We start from the raw sequence: 17,697 nt of genomic DNA on the forward strand, positions 1-17,697 counted from the left end.
TAGATAGGGTTCTAGCGTTGCTCGCTGACTGCGTTTTCTTGGCGTCCAAGGGGCTTTCCCTGAGCATCGAGCGGGACATACTGGCCGGCGACGCCGCTCTGGAAGGCCACAGGTACCGCGCCAGCGTGACCGTATGCCGGTTGGGATATAGGCGTCTGTCGCTGCACCGAAAGGGTAGACTGCTGAGCGTTCTCCTGCGGTGAGCGCTGTATCGGTGAATACTGCTGTGGAGCCTGCACAGCAGGCGAGAAGCTAGGACTGGATATCCCTGGCGACTGAGGAGGATAGCTGTATTGCGGTCGGGAAAGCTGCGGCTGCGCCTGCTGTCGGACGAGATGAGCTTGGGCGAATGCGCGCTGCTGCGCAAAGAGCCTCGCTTGTGCCTCTGCATTATGAGGCGGTATCGGCGCCGCATAGCTGTGGGTGGGTGTTTGTGCGGGCGCAGCACTATAGGTTGACTCGTGCGATTGAGCGTTACTATACGGTACCGAGCTGGCAGGCGCGGCACTGTACATGGGCGCATGAGCTGCCTGATTGCTGTACATCGGACCATTGCTATACTGGCCATGCACAGGCGCTTGACTATAGCCTGGTGCATAGACGGGCGCATAAGAGTGGGCCGGCGCGTGCTGCGGAGCCATCGAGACAATTGAGGAGTGACGTCTGACATCGCTTGTATGTGCAGGTATCCTGATCTTGGCAGCAGGCGCAGTGTTGCGGCCCAAAGCAGATGTCGGTGGATCAAATGAAGTCTGCAGCAGTGATCGCGCAGCAGCGTGTGTCTTGGTCGCTGCTTCTGGTACCGGCGTGTTACGAGCGCTTGGCATGGGCGATGCAAGTGAGAGCGCCGTGCCTGAGCAGCGACTACACAGAAAATCTTCTGTCGACCAGTTCCGTCGAGCACGCTTCAGCGCAGCGTCATTACGATCCCAGCAAGTCGCATGTTGCCACACGCCGCACTTGTCACAAGCAATGATTTGCTTGCCATCATCCTATATGGTCTCCCAAGTCAGCGCGTTCCAGGGAAAATGACAGAGGCGCACAAGGTTTTGGCCAGCTTTGCCGCAGATCTCGCAATCGAGGTACCACGATTCGGACTGGGGTGTGGCTGAGTCACTGTCTTGCGGCAATGGCTCCCCTCTCGCTTTCGCTTCCTCGCGTTCCTTCTCTCGCTCGGCACGCCGCTCGGCTTCCTGTACAGCTTCGACTTCGCGTTGCAAAAGACGTTCTTCCCTCTCTCTCTTTCTTGCATCGCGTTCCTTCAGACGGGCCTCTCGGGTGGGCTCCTCTTCGCGCGTAGGTTTGCTGCCATCGGCGCGGTTGCCTTCAGCACGCTGGCTGCTTTCCATACGAGCCATCAGAGCCTGCTGCGCTGCTTGCTGAGCGCGCTTTTGCTCCATTTCTGCTTCCTTGACGAGAATGCGAGAAGAGCGTTTGCGGTTGGCGATAGCTTCTTCCTTCTTCTTTAGCCTCTCCTTCTCGCGCAGGTCAAGCAAGATCGGGGGCAAAACTTCGTCACGCAAATGCTTGATCAGCGCGCGCTCGTCGAGATGCTTGGGCTTTGTAAAGCGCGACAGCACTGTCTCCCACTGTTCAAGCGTCACACAGATCTGGCATTGCGCAAGTGAGCCTATGCGACTGAACGCGTGGGACAGGACTGACCGCTTCCCACTCTATAAAATTAGCTGGCATCTTGACATATTCGGGATCGGGCGTCGGTACGTATTCAGGCTCTGGCGTGTCCTCCTCGGATTCGACTTCTTCCTGGTCATCGTCATCACTGCCTTGTTCTTGCTCCTCATCTACATCTTCTTCCTCCACCTTCTCGTCATCTTCTTCCTCATCAGCAGCAGCCGACGCTTCGTCGTCCTCACTTGATTGCTCAGGCGTGACAGCCTTCCTCTGAGGCTTGGCCGCCGCTGCCGCCCTGCTTCGGCTCGCTCGCGCGCCAAAGCTGACCGCAGGTGGCGGTGAGACCGAGACAGGTTCTACTTCGTCCTCCTCTTCGAGCTCGTCCGAGTCGTCCTCGACGACTTTGACGGGCGAACGAGCCTGCTTCACGCGCCCGGATGACCGTCTAGAAGTCTTCTTTCTTGGTACGCTTGCACGCTTCCGCCTCTTCGCTGGCTTCACATCATCGTCATCATCCTCTTCATCGTCCTCATCCTGATCCTCCTCGACACCGGCAGAGGCGCGCTTGACAGGCTTAGCAGTCGGATCGTAATCATCGTCAACGTCCTCCAGCCGAGCATTCGCAGCAGCTACTTCGGCCAAGAATTCCTCGTCTTCCGTGTTGGCATCGACGAGCTCGACTTTGGGTTTCCTCACAGATGTGACAACCTGAGTATCTTCTAGCCACTCCTTCGGAGGCTGTTGCCATTCGTCTTCGTCAGGCGCTCCTCTACCCCTTCTGGATGCTCTGACGCCTCGAACGACAGGTTTTTTTGGCTTTGACTTTGCAAGTGGGGAAGCTCTGGCTGATTCGTCGATGCTGGTGAGAGAAGCTCGAGCGGTACGCGTTGATCGTGGTGGCAGCGGTTGCTTGAGCGCATCCCAGGCCGAAGACTGCGCTGTCCATTGCCGTATCCGTGGCGGAGGTCTGGCCTGGGTGACTGCGGCATTGCGCATCGGTCTACCGGTTTCTGTGAGGAGGATCTGCTCGGGCTTTGCCGGAGGTTCAAGTGATGATTCGTCTTCACTAGCAGAAGTTACATAGCCTTTCCTCGGTCGTTTGGCTTGGGATCTGCTCCTCGATGATGATTCTGCGAGAGGCTTTGGAAGGGCTCTCGTTGACTTCTTAGTGGCAGTCTTGATTTTGCCATTTGTTCTTGGTGCATTTCTTGATTTGGCTGGCTTTGAAGCAGACTTCTTGATAGAGCCGGCCGTGCGAACTCTGTCAGCCCTGACTGGCCGGGTAGGAGTCCTCCAAGGTTTCAGGGGACGATAGCGTTGAATCCACAAGCGATTATCATCAAAGAGCCAGTAGGTATTCGAGTCGGCATCCCATCCGACAGGTTCGACGCGCCAGGTCATCTCCTCGGCAGCATCAACGTTGATCATCTTACGGAATCGATCTGGGTCGACGAAATGCCATTGACAGAGCTGGTAGATGACTTCAATCTTCTCGAACATGTCCAGATCACTCCAAGCACGCGGCGTCACGACCTCTACCTCCACCATCTCTCTTTCCACCGTCGCGTCAGCATTGACAGCTGTGGAAGAGTCTGTAGTAGGTTGTACGGCTGCATTGGACTGCTCTGGAGCATCGTGATCGGTCTGGGCGTTGTCGAGCTTGTCCTGACCGAGTAGAGCGGCTTGCTCGGCATCCTCATCATAGACGGGCTCCAGCCGGGTAGAGACAGTAGCGAGGAGACGTCTGTAGACCTCTGGACTGCGCCTGAGGTACTGCTGTTGCAATTTAGCAGCGTGCGTAGCGACACTGTCCACATGGAGAGCGTCAGCCCGGTGATGCAAGGGAGAGGTCATCGCTGCTCGTCTGACAGAGCGAGCGACGAGGAGAGCAGACTGACGTGACGTGCCGATCGCCTGTGAGGGTGAGCAAGAGACTGGCGAGCAAGCTCGGGCAGATTGAGTCTGGTTCGACGCCGATGAGGTCCAACTCGAATTTCTGTCGGTCCGTCCGGGTCAGTCAGCAGAGGATCACTGGCAGACTGATGCCACAAGGAGAACTGACGTTGACATCCCATGCGCCCTGTGCGAGAGGCTTGCCGAAGAGGCACATCCACTGTGAAATGGCTGCGATCCTCCAATCTATCCGAAGAGCTCTCAGATCGCCTGGCAGATCGTCCAGGCTCTCCGGCTTCATGCCCGTCGTTGTACCCCATTGTGATACAGTCTCGGAAACGGCTGACACGGGAGCCGCGGGTGCTCCACGTCCGAATGGCATGGCTGATCTCGTCGCGATTGTGCGTGCAAGGCCAACTCGCGTCTTCTTCTGCTCGTCGCGTATTCGACGCAGCGGGCCTGGTGGCCTTGCAAAAGATCTCAGCGCGTAGAGGTACAACATTGGGTTCCGGTCTGCGTGTAGACTGCTGCAGGGCTAGCCATCGCGTGCTCGCCGGGGCGCAGGAGGCGGCGGCGGTAGCAGACCTGCCCCCAATCCGCCTATAGAAGCTGCGGTTGCACTGCCAACCGGTCTCTTGCCTAGTTTGCCAATGTTGATCGTCACCGGCGCATTGAGGCTGTAATCTTTGGGTCCGCCGGCAGGCAGATGAGGTGATGGCTTCGTCCTGTCATCTTCTGCACTCGCTACAGGTGTCGTCTGCCGTCTGTGCTCCGTGCGTCAGCCTTGCGTGAGCATCAAGCGACAGATGGACGTACTTCTTCCAATCTTGTAAACAGACATTGAAATCAAATGCATCTGATCGCTCTGGGAAGCCCATGCCGAGATATCTGATCAGGCATGGTGAGCCTGAGCGATCGATACGGGCCTGTGTACTCACGCATGCTTGCCCGACGCTCGGTCTCGCACTGTCTCGCCTCGCATCAGCTGTTTGAGCTCAGACATGCTCTTCTACGTACCTCTGAGCACAAAGTAGCGAGACGAATCGAGCACGGCTTCGACAGCAGCGCCAGTGGTATCGTAGGGACACACCGCGAACTCGTCACCCGTGCTATCGTCTTCGAGCTTGATCTCGACTCTCGACGGCGTGCCGGAACCAATCTCCATGACTCGTAAGCGACCCTTCCATAGGAACTTGTCGACTTGCCAGTCGTTCGCCCGATAGCCTGCTCCACTCGACCGAGGTGGTATCTGGTACACGTAGCATTCACGAGCGATCCATAGCACGCTCTCAAAGTCGTCCATGCGATCCAACTGGATCGTCTGCTGCTCAGACGGCCTCGACTTTGCTTGTCAGCGCCCTATCGTCGTATCAATGCAGTGGGTTGGGTTGATCTTGTGCTTCAGTCGCGTGACGCGTAGCGTATCCGACTGTCTTGACCTTGACCGACTTTGCTTGCCGTCTTCGCTGTCTCGCCGCCTGAGCTGCGATGAGCGAACAGCCAGAGACGAAGCCAGACGGCAAGATTTCCCTGACGGTCACCTTTCCCGGCACAGCGCAAGACGGAATAACATTCGCAGGCAAGATGTCCCACGCACGCGCTTCATCTGCTATCTGACCCGGCAGTCTCACAGTGAAACCGGGGACAGCATGCTCGAAGCTATACAAAGCGGTAGCGGCGCAAAGGGGCGTCTCTGAGAACAGCTTCGTCCTCCAAATTGACGGTACGCGGCTCAACGCGGATCATACTGTCAAGATGTACGAACTTGAAGATGGTGATGTGCGCTCCGTCGCTTGCTCGGCGCTAGACGGTGCTCATGCGCGCGCAGACGATCGAGTTTCACGTCCATCAGGTTGGAGGATCAGCAAGCAATTGAGCACTGGAACGCAAATCGCATGCGCTTCTGTATCACCCCATGTTGCATGTATTTCTACCGTCACGCCTCAGTCTGCGGCGCCTCCAATCGGGCTGATCCAGTCAACAACAACATGATCTGCATTGCGAGCGTCTATGTACATGATACAGATCTGCTGTCTACCATGCGAGCCAGGCGAGCAGGCTATTCGGGTATTCGCGCACGATGAGCTTTCGCGTCTCATCCAGCACGATGAAGCCGAGTGCATACGCCATCGGCAGAAACACGTATTGCGCCGGCACTGCGTACGTCTCAAGCGGCTGATTCAAGGGCTTGAGGTAGCTGAAGAAGCATGCAAGCGCGAGCGCAATCGCCATTGCCGGGAAAAGATACCAATTGCGAGTCTTTGGGTTGAAAATGGGATCCTGCTGGAAAATCGACAGCCGGCGAGTGCGAGTAGCAAGCAAATTGCCCCATTGACCAAGCACAAGCGAGAAGAAGTAAAGTGCCTGAGCTTGAGCCGTTGCCTCTGCAAGCGTCTCTGGATCCACGCCCTGCACCCCTCCGTAGCTGAAGACGAGCTGAGACCAATGAATGCCATAGGTGTGTTCGAATGCAAAGTAGAAGCAGGCAGTCATCGCGCAGAGGGCTTGTAGATTGCCGAGGAAGAGATACGAGTGGCAGAGCAATCGCCAATCTGCTAGGCGATCTGTCTTGATGTTGCGGGGTGGTCGGAGCATGATATCCGATTCGGGCTTCTCGTGTATGAGCGAAAGAGCAGGTGCAACATCGGTCAGGACACAGATGATGATCATCTGCATACTGCTGAGAGCTTGCGGCAGACCAAGCAAGACGCTAAGCAGGACGGGCCAGAGCTCCGCCCAAGAGCCAGCCACAAGAAGGTATGCGATGACTTTCTTGAGGTTGTCGAAGACCAGACGACCATATTCGATGCCGACCAGGATCGCGCTGAAATCCTCGAGCAAGACGACATCAGCCGCCTCGACAGCGACGTCACTACCCCCCGCAATGGCGACGCCAATATCTGCTGCTGCGAGTGCACCTGCGTCATTCGTGCCGTCCCCGGTGACTGCGACGACATTTCCAGCAGCCTGATACGCTTTGACGAGTCTAAACTTTTGTCTGCAGCATGCTTGTCAGTTCAGCTAAGCGGGGCATGCTTAAATACGTACTCTGGAGTAGTGCGCGCGTATACAGCTTCGGTATAATGCACAATCTGCTTCCATTGTACTTCGTTCATGGCCATCCTGTTTGCTTAAGGTCAGCAAAAACCCAAAGTGAACACAAGGTCGAAACGTACAGATCGCTGCCGGACAATACGATGGCGGTAGTGATATCACTGTCCGGGCTAAAAGGCTTGATGTCCTTCTCGTCGATATCGCGAGGAAGATTGGCGACGGTATGGATGACGTCTGCATTGCCGCTGAGGATGCCAACGCCTTGCGCGATAGCCTTTGCGGTGGATGCAAAGTCGCCAGTGACCATTGCAAAGCGGATACCTGCGCGTTGACATGTGCTGACCGTAGCAGCCGTATCATGCTTGGGTGGATCGACTAGTCCGATGAGACCGACGACTTCAAGCTCGACATTGAGAGCGAGCACGGTTTCGCCGAGCAACGCTTTCGAAGCGAAACATGACGCGTCGATCGTGCCGGCTTGGATCGTTTTCTTCGCCATAAGTAGCACACGCTGTCCTCGCGCTGCAAAGCTCTCTTGCAGAGTGACGATGTGGCTTTCGGCATCTTCATCCAATGGCGCGAGCGACCCATCCTCCTGCAGATAGCTGGTGCAGCGACGAAGCAGAATGTCGGGGGCACCCTTGACGAGTAGGACCGCATCATCTTCAGCAGCAGAGAATTCGGTTCCCTTGTCCGTCTGTCCTGTGCACAGCTTGAGGGCGAATTTGTTCTTGGAATTGAAGGCGAGACGGTAGAGTTCGAGCCACTCTGCACGCGTAGCTTCGACATCCAGACACTTGTCTGCAAAGCGCAAGAGGCCACTGTCGGTTGCGTCGCCGATGACGCGTCGTTCGACTGGCTTCTCCTTTTCGCTCTGCGTTTGAGTAGCTTCGAATTCGGCATCATTGACAACAGTAGCGACTGTGGCAAGCTCGCGGATGATTCGAGACTGGGAAGCGTTCGACTTGGCGGCAGCGATCGCATCAACAGCGGTGTAAGACGAGTCGCCAACACCAAGCGACATGACCGTCATCTGGTTTGTTGTCAGCGTACCGGTCTTGTCGGACAGAACGACATTGACAGCGCCGAGTGTCTCGACCGTCGAGAGACCTTTGGCGAGGATCTTGTGCTCTTTGAGCTTATTCGCGATGATTGTGAGCGAGCTCGAGACGCAGATTGGTAGTCCTTCTGGTATGAAAGAGACCAAGATGGAGACGACATCGATGAGTATACCGCTGACGGAGATGAAGTCGGGGTGCTTCGGTCTGAGCCACGCCGCCCAGAGAATGACGATGATGACAGCCACGGAAATAGCGAGTGAGGCGATAATGGCGACAAATCTGAACACTTCTCGCTCGAGCGTCGTCATCTGCTTCTTGCTCTGTTGTGTCATTGCCGAGATACGGCCGAAGACTGTATTGTCGCCTGTAGCCACAACAAGCGCTTTACCTGACCCCGACACGCAGAGTGTGCCTTGCAATGCGATGTTGGCAGACTCCATAAAGCTGTCCCTTGTTGCATCTGAGGTAGCGAGCACTGCTTCCGACTCGCCTGTGAGGATGGAGCGATCGAACGACATGTCAGCCGATGATTCGATGATTCGGCAGTCGGCCGCAAGCTTCTGACCCATCTTGACATGGAGCAAATCGCCAGGCACGACACTTTTGTACGGTATTTTGAGCATTGAGCCGGACCGGCTGACAAGCACATCGGTCGGAAGCATGCCCGCAATACTCTTCATGGTCTGCGTCGTGGACCAGTCCTGCCACGCGTTGAAAGCTGCCGACATGGCGCATACGATGAGCAGCACGATCGCCAGTGCAAGATTGGATACTGAAGGGTCAGGATCACCGAGCGGGCGCCAGCTGATGAAGGTGATGACCGCGCAGATCAGCAAAAGACTGTGCGCATGGTCAGACGGGGCAAAGCTGGACTATATCGCAGGGCGTACCTGCCAAAGCCACCCAGGATGTAGCCGGCAATCTTTCTTGCCCATCTGTTCGGCGCTGCAGTGATCTGATTGGGGCCATGCTGTGCTAACCGCTTTTCTACTTGCGCGGGCTCGAGGCCGTTTTGCGTGTCTGCGCTCAGGCGCGTCGACACTTCATCAATCGAAAGACTAGCCCATTGCAGCTCTGCAAGATCTTGCACTGCTTTGCTCTTCTTCGCTGAGACCTTGGCCGCCAAGACAGTGCCGCTCTTAGACTCTCTCGTCTCATTGACGTGGAGTGAGATCGTTCTGAATTCGAGAGGGATCCGTGCAGATGGCTCACTCGGTGCAGGACGAGATGTACCGCCAGGCACCCAGGAGATTGACATCGTTCGTGGGACTTCTTTGCTGCCCGTGCGATGCTGCATTCTCTTGAGGTCGAGCTCTCGTTGTTGACTGTCCTTGTCGGGGAGCGTCGACAGGTGAGGCAGTGCAGCGACGAAGCTCAGTCTGCCTTTGGGTTCCTCTGTGGTCGGAAGGGCCTCGATGTCCTTCTCGTCTACACTCGACCTCGACATGCTCTGGCGCGAGTCTGTCATTCTTGCTGGTCGTCGGAGCGTACGCGAGCTGACGGTCGTGAGCTGTGGTGGCTAGGAGGTCAGTCGATGCGAGCGTGTACCTGACTTCAGCAAGAGGGAGTCAGTCTCTCCGGCGCAAAGACTTTATACTTCTTCCAAGGCTGCAAACACAGCCTTCGCGCGCGCTTTGACCCTTTTACGAAAGCTTGCATTCAACAGCTCAGTCAGACCATTCTAGCCTGTCCTAACTTTGGCGCGCCAACAGCTTGGTTCAACTCGATTTAGAATCCGAAGCGGCGCTGTCCTGGGGCGTCCTCATTTTCAGACGACACAGGCCCGCCGAATTATCAAATACTAGCGCCGCGAGGCCGATCATGATCATGAGCTCATCCATCGCTTACGATGACGGCCAGCAGTCCGTCTCGTGCGACAAGAACCTGGAGCAGCCAGCGACTTGCCTCCCGCGGCTCTGAGAAGATCTCTCGGAGCGTTGTAACACGACATTGCAAAGGGCGTCGCCAAAGCACCTCTGTCGCGAGGCAGCATGTGTTTCAGAGTGTCATCGCCCTCGACGAGTTGTGATGGCGGACAGGAACGCGGCAAGAAGCTCGCTCGACCTAGCTTTAGAGCCTGCGCCCGGCAGGGCTGTGTTGCTGCTCGTCAGTCACAAGGCCCGGAAGAGGCGAGGCGAACTGCGAATTGCGCAGTCGGTACTGAATTCTATAAGAAGACATTGCCTGTTGCTGCGTCCTGTCCAAAGACGCTATGAAGACAGTCGCCTGCATTTGTATACTGCTCCTTGGTTCGACACAAGCCCAACAGCATTTCGACCTCGTCAGGCGGGCAAGGCCGCATCCCACCGCGCGCAATCATCCCTCACTGCAAGCGTGGGCAACACGGGCGGGTGACCATCTAGCTGCGAAGTATGGCCATACAAAGGCTATACTGCCTGGACAGCGTAGCAAGCGGCGTCGCGCAGCCTCGGAGCCGCTCATCAATGTATGGAGCGACAGTGAATACGTCAGCGCTATCACCATAGGCACACCGGGTACAAGCTTCGACCTGGTGATGGACACGGGCTCGGGAGATATGATCGTTGCAAGCTCGAGCTGCTCCTCGGGATGCACTAACATCACGAACAAGTATGACACCAGCTCAAGCTCTACTTCAGATTCCACAAGCACTGCCTTTGAAATCACGTCAGCTTCCCGCATCCCTTCTCTCTTCAGCTCAGGCTGACGGGTCTATAGCTATGGCTCGGGTTCGGCTAGCGGTACACTCGTCACCGACGTTGTTGCCATCGGCGGTCTGTCCGTCACTTCCCAGGTCTTTGCCGACTGCGACAAGATTTCCAACGGACTACTGCAAGGGTCAGTCACCGGTCTCATGGGCCTCGGCTTCAAAGCGCTGTCGACTTCCGGAGCGACACCTTTCTGGCAGAATCTTGCAGATGGTGGCCTACTACCCGCACAAGAATTTGCCTTCGCTCTCACGCGCTTCGTCAATGCGACAAAGGCACAGGAATACGAGCCGGGCGGCATCATGACCCTCGGCGGCGTCAACGATACGCTTTACTCCGGCGACATTGCATATCACTCGCTCAGCGAAAGCGAGAAATACTGGCAAGTATCTCTTAGCGGGCTTGCGGTAGGCTCCACTTCGCTATCCAACTTTTCGACGGCTAGCGTTGCGCTAGACACGGGCACATCGCTCATTGGCGCGCCCGACGATGTAGTAGCGAGCGTTTTTGCTCTGATACCCGGCTCCAGTCCAGCCACTGACCCTGGATACGAAGGCTACTATACTTTCCCTTGCGATGCGAGCATCGACTTTAGCGTAACAATCGACAGCATACGATACCCTGTCAGCGATGCCGACTTCAATGTCGGTCAGCTTAGTCAGAACAGCTGCCTCGGCGCGCTCTTCGCATTATCGACGAGCAGCTCGAGCACATCACCACAGTACATTCTTGGCGATTCATTTATCAAGAATTACTATACCGTGTTTCGCTACAAGCCCACCGCGTCAATAGGATTCGCCACGCTGTCTGCAGAATCGCTGACGCTGCAGGATGCCGACATCGAGGGACTCTTGAAAGCGACCGGCTTGTCAGACTCGACAGGCTCCACTTCTGACGCTGCTAGCCTACTCAGGCCAATCTGCTCAATCACCGCAGCGATTGGCATCGTCATGATCACCATGTGCATCAGTCTTATTGCAACTCTCGCATGAGCATCATTTTGCATCACATAGCTTTGCATTCTACAGTAGTGTAGCACATCAGATTCTAGTATATACACGTTCTCGTCCCCTAACCCACGAGCTCGTTTGAAAGTTTGATGTTGGACGTAATCTGACCAGAGACTACAGTCGAGGGAAGCTATATGCAGAGAGCATTGGCTCGAGCATGCCCGGCTCGTCGCCGGGTGTCATAGACGATCCAGACGATTCGTCGTTGTTGAAATAAGCGATCTCGCCGAATGGGCTAGCTGAGCCATCCAGAACCGAGCCGGTTGAATTGTATTCTGATTTGCGATGCGTTTGCTCGAGCGAGAATGCTCGTGCGGGAGAGAGCGAGTCCGCAGGCGCGGTCACCGAGAGACCGGAAGGACTAAGCGTTTCTTGGGGCTCTTGCTTGATGGCGGGCGTACGTGGCCTTTGACCAGCAAAGTCTCGCGTCGTGAGCATATCGCGCGGTGTGCGGAACGACCAGTCGACTTGAGCAAACATCGCAGATTGTCTATAGCCTGGCATAGTTGTTGCGATCAGAGAAGGCAACACGAACGGGGCGGGCTCTGCTGGCGGAATGATCGTTTCCGTGTCAAAGGCTGACATTTGTGAGCCGGCAAACGGTGGGCCGCCAGGCGCGATGGGGAGCATAGTAGGCGCAATGGGGACCGCTTGACCCATCGTCAAGAATCTCGACATGCCGAGATCCTTGACCTGATCTGGCCAGATGACGTTCTGAGCGCGGAGATCGAGCAGAGGAAAGCCGGCGGTGGCAGAGGGGAGCGAGGTTGACATCTGCCTTGCATAGGGAGGAGGACTCGTCGACGTTTGAGGTGAGAGCGACGGACGAGCGGCCTTGCTATCCGAGAAATTGCTCAGACAGCTTGACGAACGAGTCTTGGGTAGACCCCGGGAGAGGTCGAGAGTGCCCGAATGATGCTGATCAAAGAGCGATGCGCCCGTGCCAGAGCGTCGGCGTTGATCCATGCGAGCTCCTTCGGGCTTGTTGGTGCTGCAAGAGCGCTCGAGCGCACGCAGCTCGGTCTCGGATAGACCAAGGCGAGAGGCCAGATGTTCGACGACGCGCAAGAGACGAGAGTGCTCTGCTTGCGTAGGCGCGACTTCCGTGGCAACGCATCTAGACAGGATGGATGAGCTTGCTGACAAGCACGAATGCAGTCAACATACTGAGGTTCTGCCGACTTCCAGATACATGGCTCCCCTCGGGCGCGGCAAGATGCACATGGTAGACACCTATCACACTGTGGAGACACACTCTTCTTCAGCAACGGTATCATGCTAAAGACCGATAGATGCGCACTTTGGTCTTCTTCTTGCGACATCCTTCGCAGGACATTGCTTTGCGGTTGCGACGTCTCTTGCTTTCGGACGATGCTCTGAAGTTGCGGTGGTCAACAAAGTAGGCGTCATCCACATCGTTGACAGCATGGCCTGTTGATTGACGGCGTTTGATGGAGCCTGTCTGACTTGCGCGGCGCTGATGGATCGTGTTGCTGTCGTCATCGTCATCCTCCTCGTTGTCGTCCTCGTACTCGCCTTCGCCGTCTGTATCAAGCTCGCCATCACCGTCGCTGGAGCGATAGGAGATGGACTTGCGCTTGCGAGACGACATCCGCCTGGGTTCGCAGGTCTGTATGTTCGATAAAGCTGTGCCGCTATTGGAACCGTCTGGAGAGGAAAGCATGATGGTGTACAACGTATTATAGGGTGTGCTGATAGAGCTTGGTTGGGACCGTCGTGCTGACTTGCATTCGACAGAGCGGCGTTCTTTCTTGCGCCAGTCTGAGGACTAATAGACTGGAGCGGGTCAACGTGCTAAACTTATACCATCTGAGCAGTGCAGGCGAAACCGTCTGGTCTGCTTTCAGGAACTCGTCATGATGACTCGCCCGTCCCTCAACAGCTTGCCTCGCCCACCCATGCAGACATGCTCCACGACGATCCCGGCCGCGCAAGCTCTACAGCAGGGGAAGCACATGGCACGACTTGTCTGACGCCGCGCTGCAGTCCAGTCTTTGAGACACCGAAGCGGCCGCCAATAGAGCCCTGTCTAGGAGAATATCGCGTGTTCATTAATCGAAGAGAGACGGGAAGCACAGAACTATCACATGGTCGGTAAGTTTGCGCGGCACAGCCAGGGCGAGGGACCCATCGATCACGTAAGACTGCCGCCGATAGGGCAACGTGTCTGTCCTGCCCACTGTCTGTGACACGTTGTCCGTCGTGGCATGGGCTGACGGCGGATCGGCAGGAAAGGCGCTGGCGCTGTTAAGTGACGCAGATGAGCAAAAATCGCGGCCTATCAACGAGATTGCGGTGCCGACGTATAATGTCCGCGTACACGCGGCGACAAGAAAGGCTCCTATCGGCGACGTTCGGCGTATGGCCTAGAATGATGAGGAGGGGCAGTGCGCGCTAGTGTGTGTGACCGAGTATGAGCGTATGAGTCCCATGAAGGGGGAAGCGAATGCGGAGTGCAGTAAGGCGGCAGTCGATGGTCGAGGTGCTCTATCGGCCGATGAAATTTTTACCATACGCAGGGGTCCGTGTAAAACGAAAGAAATGACAGGGAATCAACAAAAAGATGCATTGAGGGTAATAGTACTAGTCGTGATCTAGCCTCTCGTCGATGTCGTGCTCCTTCGGGGTGGCCAACGAAGGGATGTCGGACGAGATTGAGCGCGTGTGAGGGGGTTTGATTCTCCTACCTAGAACATACAGTCGAGGCAGAGATCTGCGAATATGCAGCATCAGCGGCTGCGAGGAATTGCAAGCACAGAGCTTCTGCTGACCTTCGACGAGACAGCAAGCGCACATTCCCGCTAGACAAGCCAGGCAGCCCGTGCCACCGCCACCTCCTTGCTTCTTCTGATTTTGTACGTAGACCGGTTCTGTGCGCAATTTGCTCGTCAGACTACGCACTGACCGACGTAAAGTCTGCTGTGGAGCTCACGGGGTTGCTGCTGTTGGTAGTTTTGCTGCGGGTATTGCTGCTGACCGTACTGTTGCTGCGGGTAGCCTTGGTTGTAGCCCTGCTGACCGGGCTGCTGGTACGCATTTTGCGGTTGGGGCGGGCCGTAGTAGCCTCCCTGCTGGGGACCTCCGTAGCCCTGTTGGGGACCTCCGTAGCCTTGCTGGGGCGGATAGCCTCTGGACTGATCGCCGTTGCCCTGACCGTAGAACTCCTTTGCTGTTGGAAGATCCACAAAGGCGTCAGCCTGAGTTCGTTCAGCCAATGCACGATGTCCAGCCGAACAGCTGCAACGATCGTGATCTGCTATGACTGACCGGCCATTGGGAAGGTGTGTTATAAGCTTAGAATTCGCTGCCGATGGCCGACACGACGGCGCAAGGATGTCTCCTTGAGGCGGTGTAACAAGCTCGGACCCTGACAACTCGCCAGCGGATCAGTCACATGGCCGTACATCGTCAGCGGACCGCCTACGAGGACTTGTCGTATAGAACTTGCTCGAGCTGGCTTCAACACCGCTTTGTTTCAGTGGACGGCCCGCTAGCCGGGAGATGTTTCGTGCGCGGTCCAAATTTGAATTTTTATGAGTGCAATAGGGTACGCCATACTCAGGCTACAGTCTTCTGATGCACACTCTTCGCGCGCGTCAGCTGATCATAGCCATACTTGCTCAGACTGATCCCCCGGCCAGAATCCTTGACGCCAGTCCAAGCGAGCTCAGGAGCAAGGAAATCACATCTACATTGCCCACTCAGTTTTGCGTTTCCTGCACAGTGGGAAAGCTTGCCTGTTCATAAAGACTGTTCCCGCATCGACCTCGCTGACGAGGTCGTTGAAGGCATCCGCATCGTTTGTCCAAATAGACGCTGTGAGGCCGTAGCGAGAGTCGTTCATGAGTGCAACTGCTTCCTCGTCCGTCTTGACCTTCATCACGCCCACGACAGGACCACTGTAGGCCTCTTCTCAGAAGGTCTGCTACCGAAGCAAGGGGAGAGACGTACAAGGTTTCCTCGGTCATGATGGCCATGGTGTGATTGACGTCGACAAGGACTTGCGGTGCGACGTATGTCGTCCCTTCGGCCGCCTTTGCTTGCACTTCCTCAGGTATGAGCGTTCGCGCTCCTTGTGACACTGTCAAACAGACACGGCGATCAGCAAGAGCGCACTGACCCGAGGATCAGGCTTGCAAGCTTCAGCTATTTGTTTGCGTATGGCAGCAGCAGATGGGATGCTGATGACGGGTCCGAGGCTTGTCTCTTTCTCTCTTGGATCACCGAGCTTCAGATCACCGGCCTCCTTCGCGAGCTGGATGATGAATGCATCGTAGATCGATTCGTGCACGTAGATGCGCTCGACAGAGCAGCATGATTGCCCAGAATTGAAGAAGGCGCCGTCCGCCAGCTCAGTCGCTGCAAAGACAGGATCGGCATCTGACTATGCTCTCAGCCTCTATCTGCACTCAGAACATGCCGAACATACCCTTGCGAACATAAGCTGGGTCCTTGCCGCCGAGCTCGAGACCGACGCTCTTGAAGCCCTCGCCAGCAGTGGCATTCCTGCCTACCCTTCGACCATTCTCGACACTGCCCGTGAAAGCAACCGAAGCGACGCGAGGATCTCGAACGACAGAATCCATCTGGTCGAGCGTGAGATGGAGCGTTTGACAGACATCTTTGGGCAAGCCCGCCTCGAGCAGTAGCGCCGACATCTGCTCTGACGACGTAGGCGTCTGTGGGGAGGGCTTCAGGAGCAGCGTATTGCCTGCCAGTAGTGCAGGCAAAAGCGTGTTCGATTGGATCAGATCTACTCTATGCATCAGCTTTGAGCGAATTTGACGCAGATAGGAACGAACACGGGAACTGTGACGAAGTCAGCACGACTTCTCGACAGCCCAGCTCTGACGTACGTTCCAAGCGCTGATGATGAAGATGACGCCAAGACGCTCTCGTCTGATCGACTTCTTGAACTTGCCCTCCTTTCGCTCTTGCTCGCCCGTGACATCAACTTCGGCTAGCGCTTCGTCTGCAATACTGATCATATACCTCGATCTCGATACAAAGCCAGCGATCTCGAGGTGTGCGAACTTGATGGGCCTGCGCCGCCGCAGATCAGCCGATAGTCGATAGACCGCGTTGTCGATGGCTCACCTGCCCATCTGCTCCGTGATCTCAAGCGCAAGGGCATCTTGTCGCGCTTCGACGAGGTCAAGGAACTTATTGGCTGTAGCCTTACGTTCTTCGAGTGAGGTGAGTCGCCAAGCTTTGCCTGCTTCGACGGACTTGCCAACCGAGGCAGCTACATCACTGTCGCTCAAGAGCTGCCTGATCACGACAGGTTGGCCATCAATGGGGGAGATCTGTCGCACTCTGATGAGCTCTTGATAGCGCGAGCCTGCAAGTATCTGCGTACGGTGGTCTGCACGCCTGGTCCGCCGGCGGTGAGTGCATGAGGTTGATCAGCTGCAGTCGAAGGCGAAGCTACTGCGTCGCCACTTGCTGCCTTGTCCAAGCCGAGGAGCTGCATCTCGCATGAGCTGAAGCAAGGCTTACTTATCTGCTCGGCCACATACACTGGAGATCTGCGCCGTCATGGCCAAGCACGAGAGCGGTCGTGAACTTCGCGCTTTCGTAGCAGAAATCAAAGTGTCGTCATCACATGGCAAGTTTTGACATCTTCACAGCTTGCCTCAACGGTACAGCCACCGTCTAGCCTACACACCCTCATCGCTGATCGACGTGCCCAGGGCAAGCAAATTTGGTAGCTTCGGCGATCAGTAGAGACCACGAATTGATCAACAAGCAAGACCCCAATTCAGACGGGAGGACAGCATTGCATCATGCCTGCACGGCAGGCTCGCTAGACACAGTCACCGCTCTGCTGAGCACGAACAGAGCCGACGTGAACGCGAGAGATGGCAGCGGGTTCACGCCTTTGCTCGTCGCTTGCGCGGCAGGTCAACTGGGCATTGTGCAAGCTCTCATCGGTGCGGGAGCGGACGTCACTGCAACCAATGCAAGAGGTCAGACGGGCCTGCACTATGCAGCGAGTAGAGGGAACGTGCCTGTCGCGACGGCGTTACTCGCCAAAGGCGCAGATGTCAACGCGCGCGACAGAGGTGGTCAATTGCCATTGTTCGTCTTTGCCCATTCGCTCGACATGAGCCAGTACTGACGCTTGGTCCAAACAGACATAGAGCGGCATCGATGGGTTCGGTGCCGTTCATCCAGCTCGTATTGAAAGCCAACCCGGGCGCAAAGACGCCATCGCAAGGCAAGCCGAGACTGAACACGCTCGACAATAATAGCAATACGCCCTTGCATCTCGCCATCGAGTCTGGCCATGCCGAAGCTGCCGTCGTGCTCATCGAAGGCGGCGCTGATCGTGAGCGA

At 56.2% G+C, this 17,697-nt stretch overlaps 8 protein-coding genes across 8 annotated transcripts; 3 read left to right on the top strand and 5 right to left on the bottom strand.

The window, feature by feature from the left end:
- Positions 1–11: 11 nt before the first annotated feature.
- On the bottom strand, positions 12–3,907 carry L969DRAFT_15464 (uncharacterized protein; the record flags this gene model as incomplete). The annotated part of the gene is made up of 5 exons (XM_014714215.1): positions 12–992; positions 1,044–1,610; positions 1,663–3,439; positions 3,531–3,628; positions 3,695–3,907. 5 exons carry the CDS (start codon positions 3,905–3,907, stop codon positions 12–14), a joined length of 3,636 nt encoding a protein of 1,211 aa, XP_014569701.1.
- Positions 3,908–3,961: 54 nt separating this feature from the next.
- Positions 3,962–5,074, bottom strand: L969DRAFT_85234 (uncharacterized protein). Its single transcript, XM_014714564.1, has 4 exons — positions 4,543–5,074; positions 4,464–4,491; positions 4,342–4,413; positions 3,962–4,289 (listed from the first exon to the last, which is right to left on the bottom strand). Exons 1-4 carry the CDS (start codon positions 4,826–4,828, stop codon positions 4,061–4,063), a joined length of 615 nt encoding a protein of 204 aa, XP_014570050.1. The 5' UTR covers positions 4,829–5,074; the 3' UTR covers positions 3,962–4,060.
- L969DRAFT_92674 (uncharacterized protein) lies at positions 5,014–5,401 on the top strand (the record flags this gene model as incomplete). Its single annotated transcript, XM_014714565.1, has 3 exons — positions 5,014–5,104; positions 5,159–5,304; positions 5,354–5,401. 3 exons carry the CDS (start codon positions 5,014–5,016, stop codon positions 5,399–5,401), a joined length of 285 nt encoding a protein of 94 aa, XP_014570051.1.
- A 158-nt stretch (positions 5,402–5,559) lies between these two features.
- L969DRAFT_92675 (uncharacterized protein) lies at positions 5,560–9,108 on the bottom strand (the record flags this gene model as incomplete). The annotated part of the gene is made up of 4 exons (XM_014714566.1): positions 5,560–6,523; positions 6,574–6,648; positions 6,702–8,480; positions 8,531–9,108. The coding sequence occupies 4 exons, from the start codon at positions 9,106–9,108 to the stop codon at positions 5,560–5,562; spliced, it is 3,396 nt and encodes a 1,131-aa protein (XP_014570052.1).
- Positions 9,109–9,852: 744 nt separating this feature from the next.
- L969DRAFT_15467 (uncharacterized protein) lies at positions 9,853–11,319 on the top strand (the record flags this gene model as incomplete). The annotated part of the gene is made up of 2 exons (XM_014714216.1): positions 9,853–10,286; positions 10,338–11,319. 2 exons carry the CDS (start codon positions 9,853–9,855, stop codon positions 11,317–11,319), a joined length of 1,416 nt encoding a protein of 471 aa, XP_014569702.1.
- Positions 11,320–11,451: 132 nt separating this feature from the next.
- On the bottom strand, positions 11,452–13,266 carry L969DRAFT_92677 (uncharacterized protein; the record flags this gene model as incomplete). The annotated part of the gene is made up of 4 exons (XM_014714567.1): positions 11,452–12,454; positions 12,505–12,578; positions 12,638–13,126; positions 13,255–13,266. The coding sequence occupies 4 exons, from the start codon at positions 13,264–13,266 to the stop codon at positions 11,452–11,454; spliced, it is 1,578 nt and encodes a 525-aa protein (XP_014570053.1).
- Positions 13,267–13,801: 535 nt separating this feature from the next.
- On the bottom strand, positions 13,802–17,071 carry L969DRAFT_58512 (uncharacterized protein). Its single transcript, XM_014714568.1, has 15 exons — positions 16,878–17,071; positions 16,718–16,825; positions 16,456–16,664; positions 16,215–16,401; positions 16,161–16,167; positions 15,788–16,111; positions 15,475–15,738; positions 15,310–15,439; positions 15,081–15,257; positions 14,943–15,046; positions 14,783–14,848; positions 14,626–14,725; positions 14,291–14,527; positions 14,130–14,228; positions 13,802–14,071 (listed from the first exon to the last, which is right to left on the bottom strand). Exons 1-15 carry the CDS (start codon positions 16,896–16,898, stop codon positions 13,942–13,944), a joined length of 2,163 nt encoding a protein of 720 aa, XP_014570054.1. The 5' UTR covers positions 16,899–17,071; the 3' UTR covers positions 13,802–13,941.
- L969DRAFT_309718 (uncharacterized protein) lies at positions 16,704–17,644 on the top strand. The gene is made up of 2 exons (XM_014714569.1): positions 16,704–17,000; positions 17,052–17,644. The coding sequence occupies exons 1-2, from the start codon at positions 16,964–16,966 to the stop codon at positions 17,477–17,479; spliced, it is 465 nt and encodes a 154-aa protein (XP_014570055.1). The 5' UTR covers positions 16,704–16,963; the 3' UTR covers positions 17,480–17,644.
- Positions 17,645–17,697: the final 53 nt, after the last annotated feature.

This window comes from Mixia osmundae (assembly GCF_000708205.1).
Source record: "Mixia osmundae IAM 14324 unplaced genomic scaffold scaffold_2, whole genome shotgun sequence".
Classification (NCBI taxonomy): domain Eukaryota; kingdom Fungi; phylum Basidiomycota; class Mixiomycetes; order Mixiales; family Mixiaceae; genus Mixia; species Mixia osmundae.

What these genes read in the sequence shown, in the direction of transcription:
- L969DRAFT_85234 (XM_014714564.1), bottom strand. Translation starts at nt 4,828, where the DNA reads ATGGACGACTTTGAGAGCGTGCTATGGATCGCTCGTGAATGCTACGTG. An exon ending in CGAGCGTCGGGCAAGCATGC is followed by an intron (nt 4,414 to 4,463) that starts GTGAGTACACAG and finishes ATGCCTGATCAG; the next exon opens with ATATCTCGGCATGGGCTTCC. An exon ending in TGTTTACAAGATTGGAAGAA is followed by an intron (nt 4,290 to 4,341) that starts GTACGTCCATCT and finishes CACGGAGCACAG; the next exon opens with ACGGCAGACGACACCTGTAG.
- L969DRAFT_58512 (XM_014714568.1), bottom strand. Translation starts at nt 16,898, where the DNA reads ATGACGGCGCAGATCTCCAGT. An exon ending in CCCAGCTTATGTTCGCAAGG is followed by an intron (nt 15,739 to 15,787) that starts GTATGTTCGGCA and finishes GAGCATAGTCAG; the next exon opens with ATGCCGATCCTGTCTTTGCA. An exon ending in ATCATGACCGAGGAAACCTT is followed by an intron (nt 15,258 to 15,309) that starts GTACGTCTCTCC and finishes AGAGGCCTACAG; the next exon opens with TGGTCCTGTCGTGGGCGTGA.
- L969DRAFT_309718 (XM_014714569.1), top strand. Translation starts at nt 16,964, where the DNA reads ATGGCAAGTTTTGACATCTTCACAGCTTGCCTCAACG. An exon ending in CTTCACAGCTTGCCTCAACG is followed by an intron (nt 17,001 to 17,051) that starts GTACAGCCACCG and finishes CGACGTGCCCAG; the next exon opens with GGCAAGCAAATTTGGTAGCT.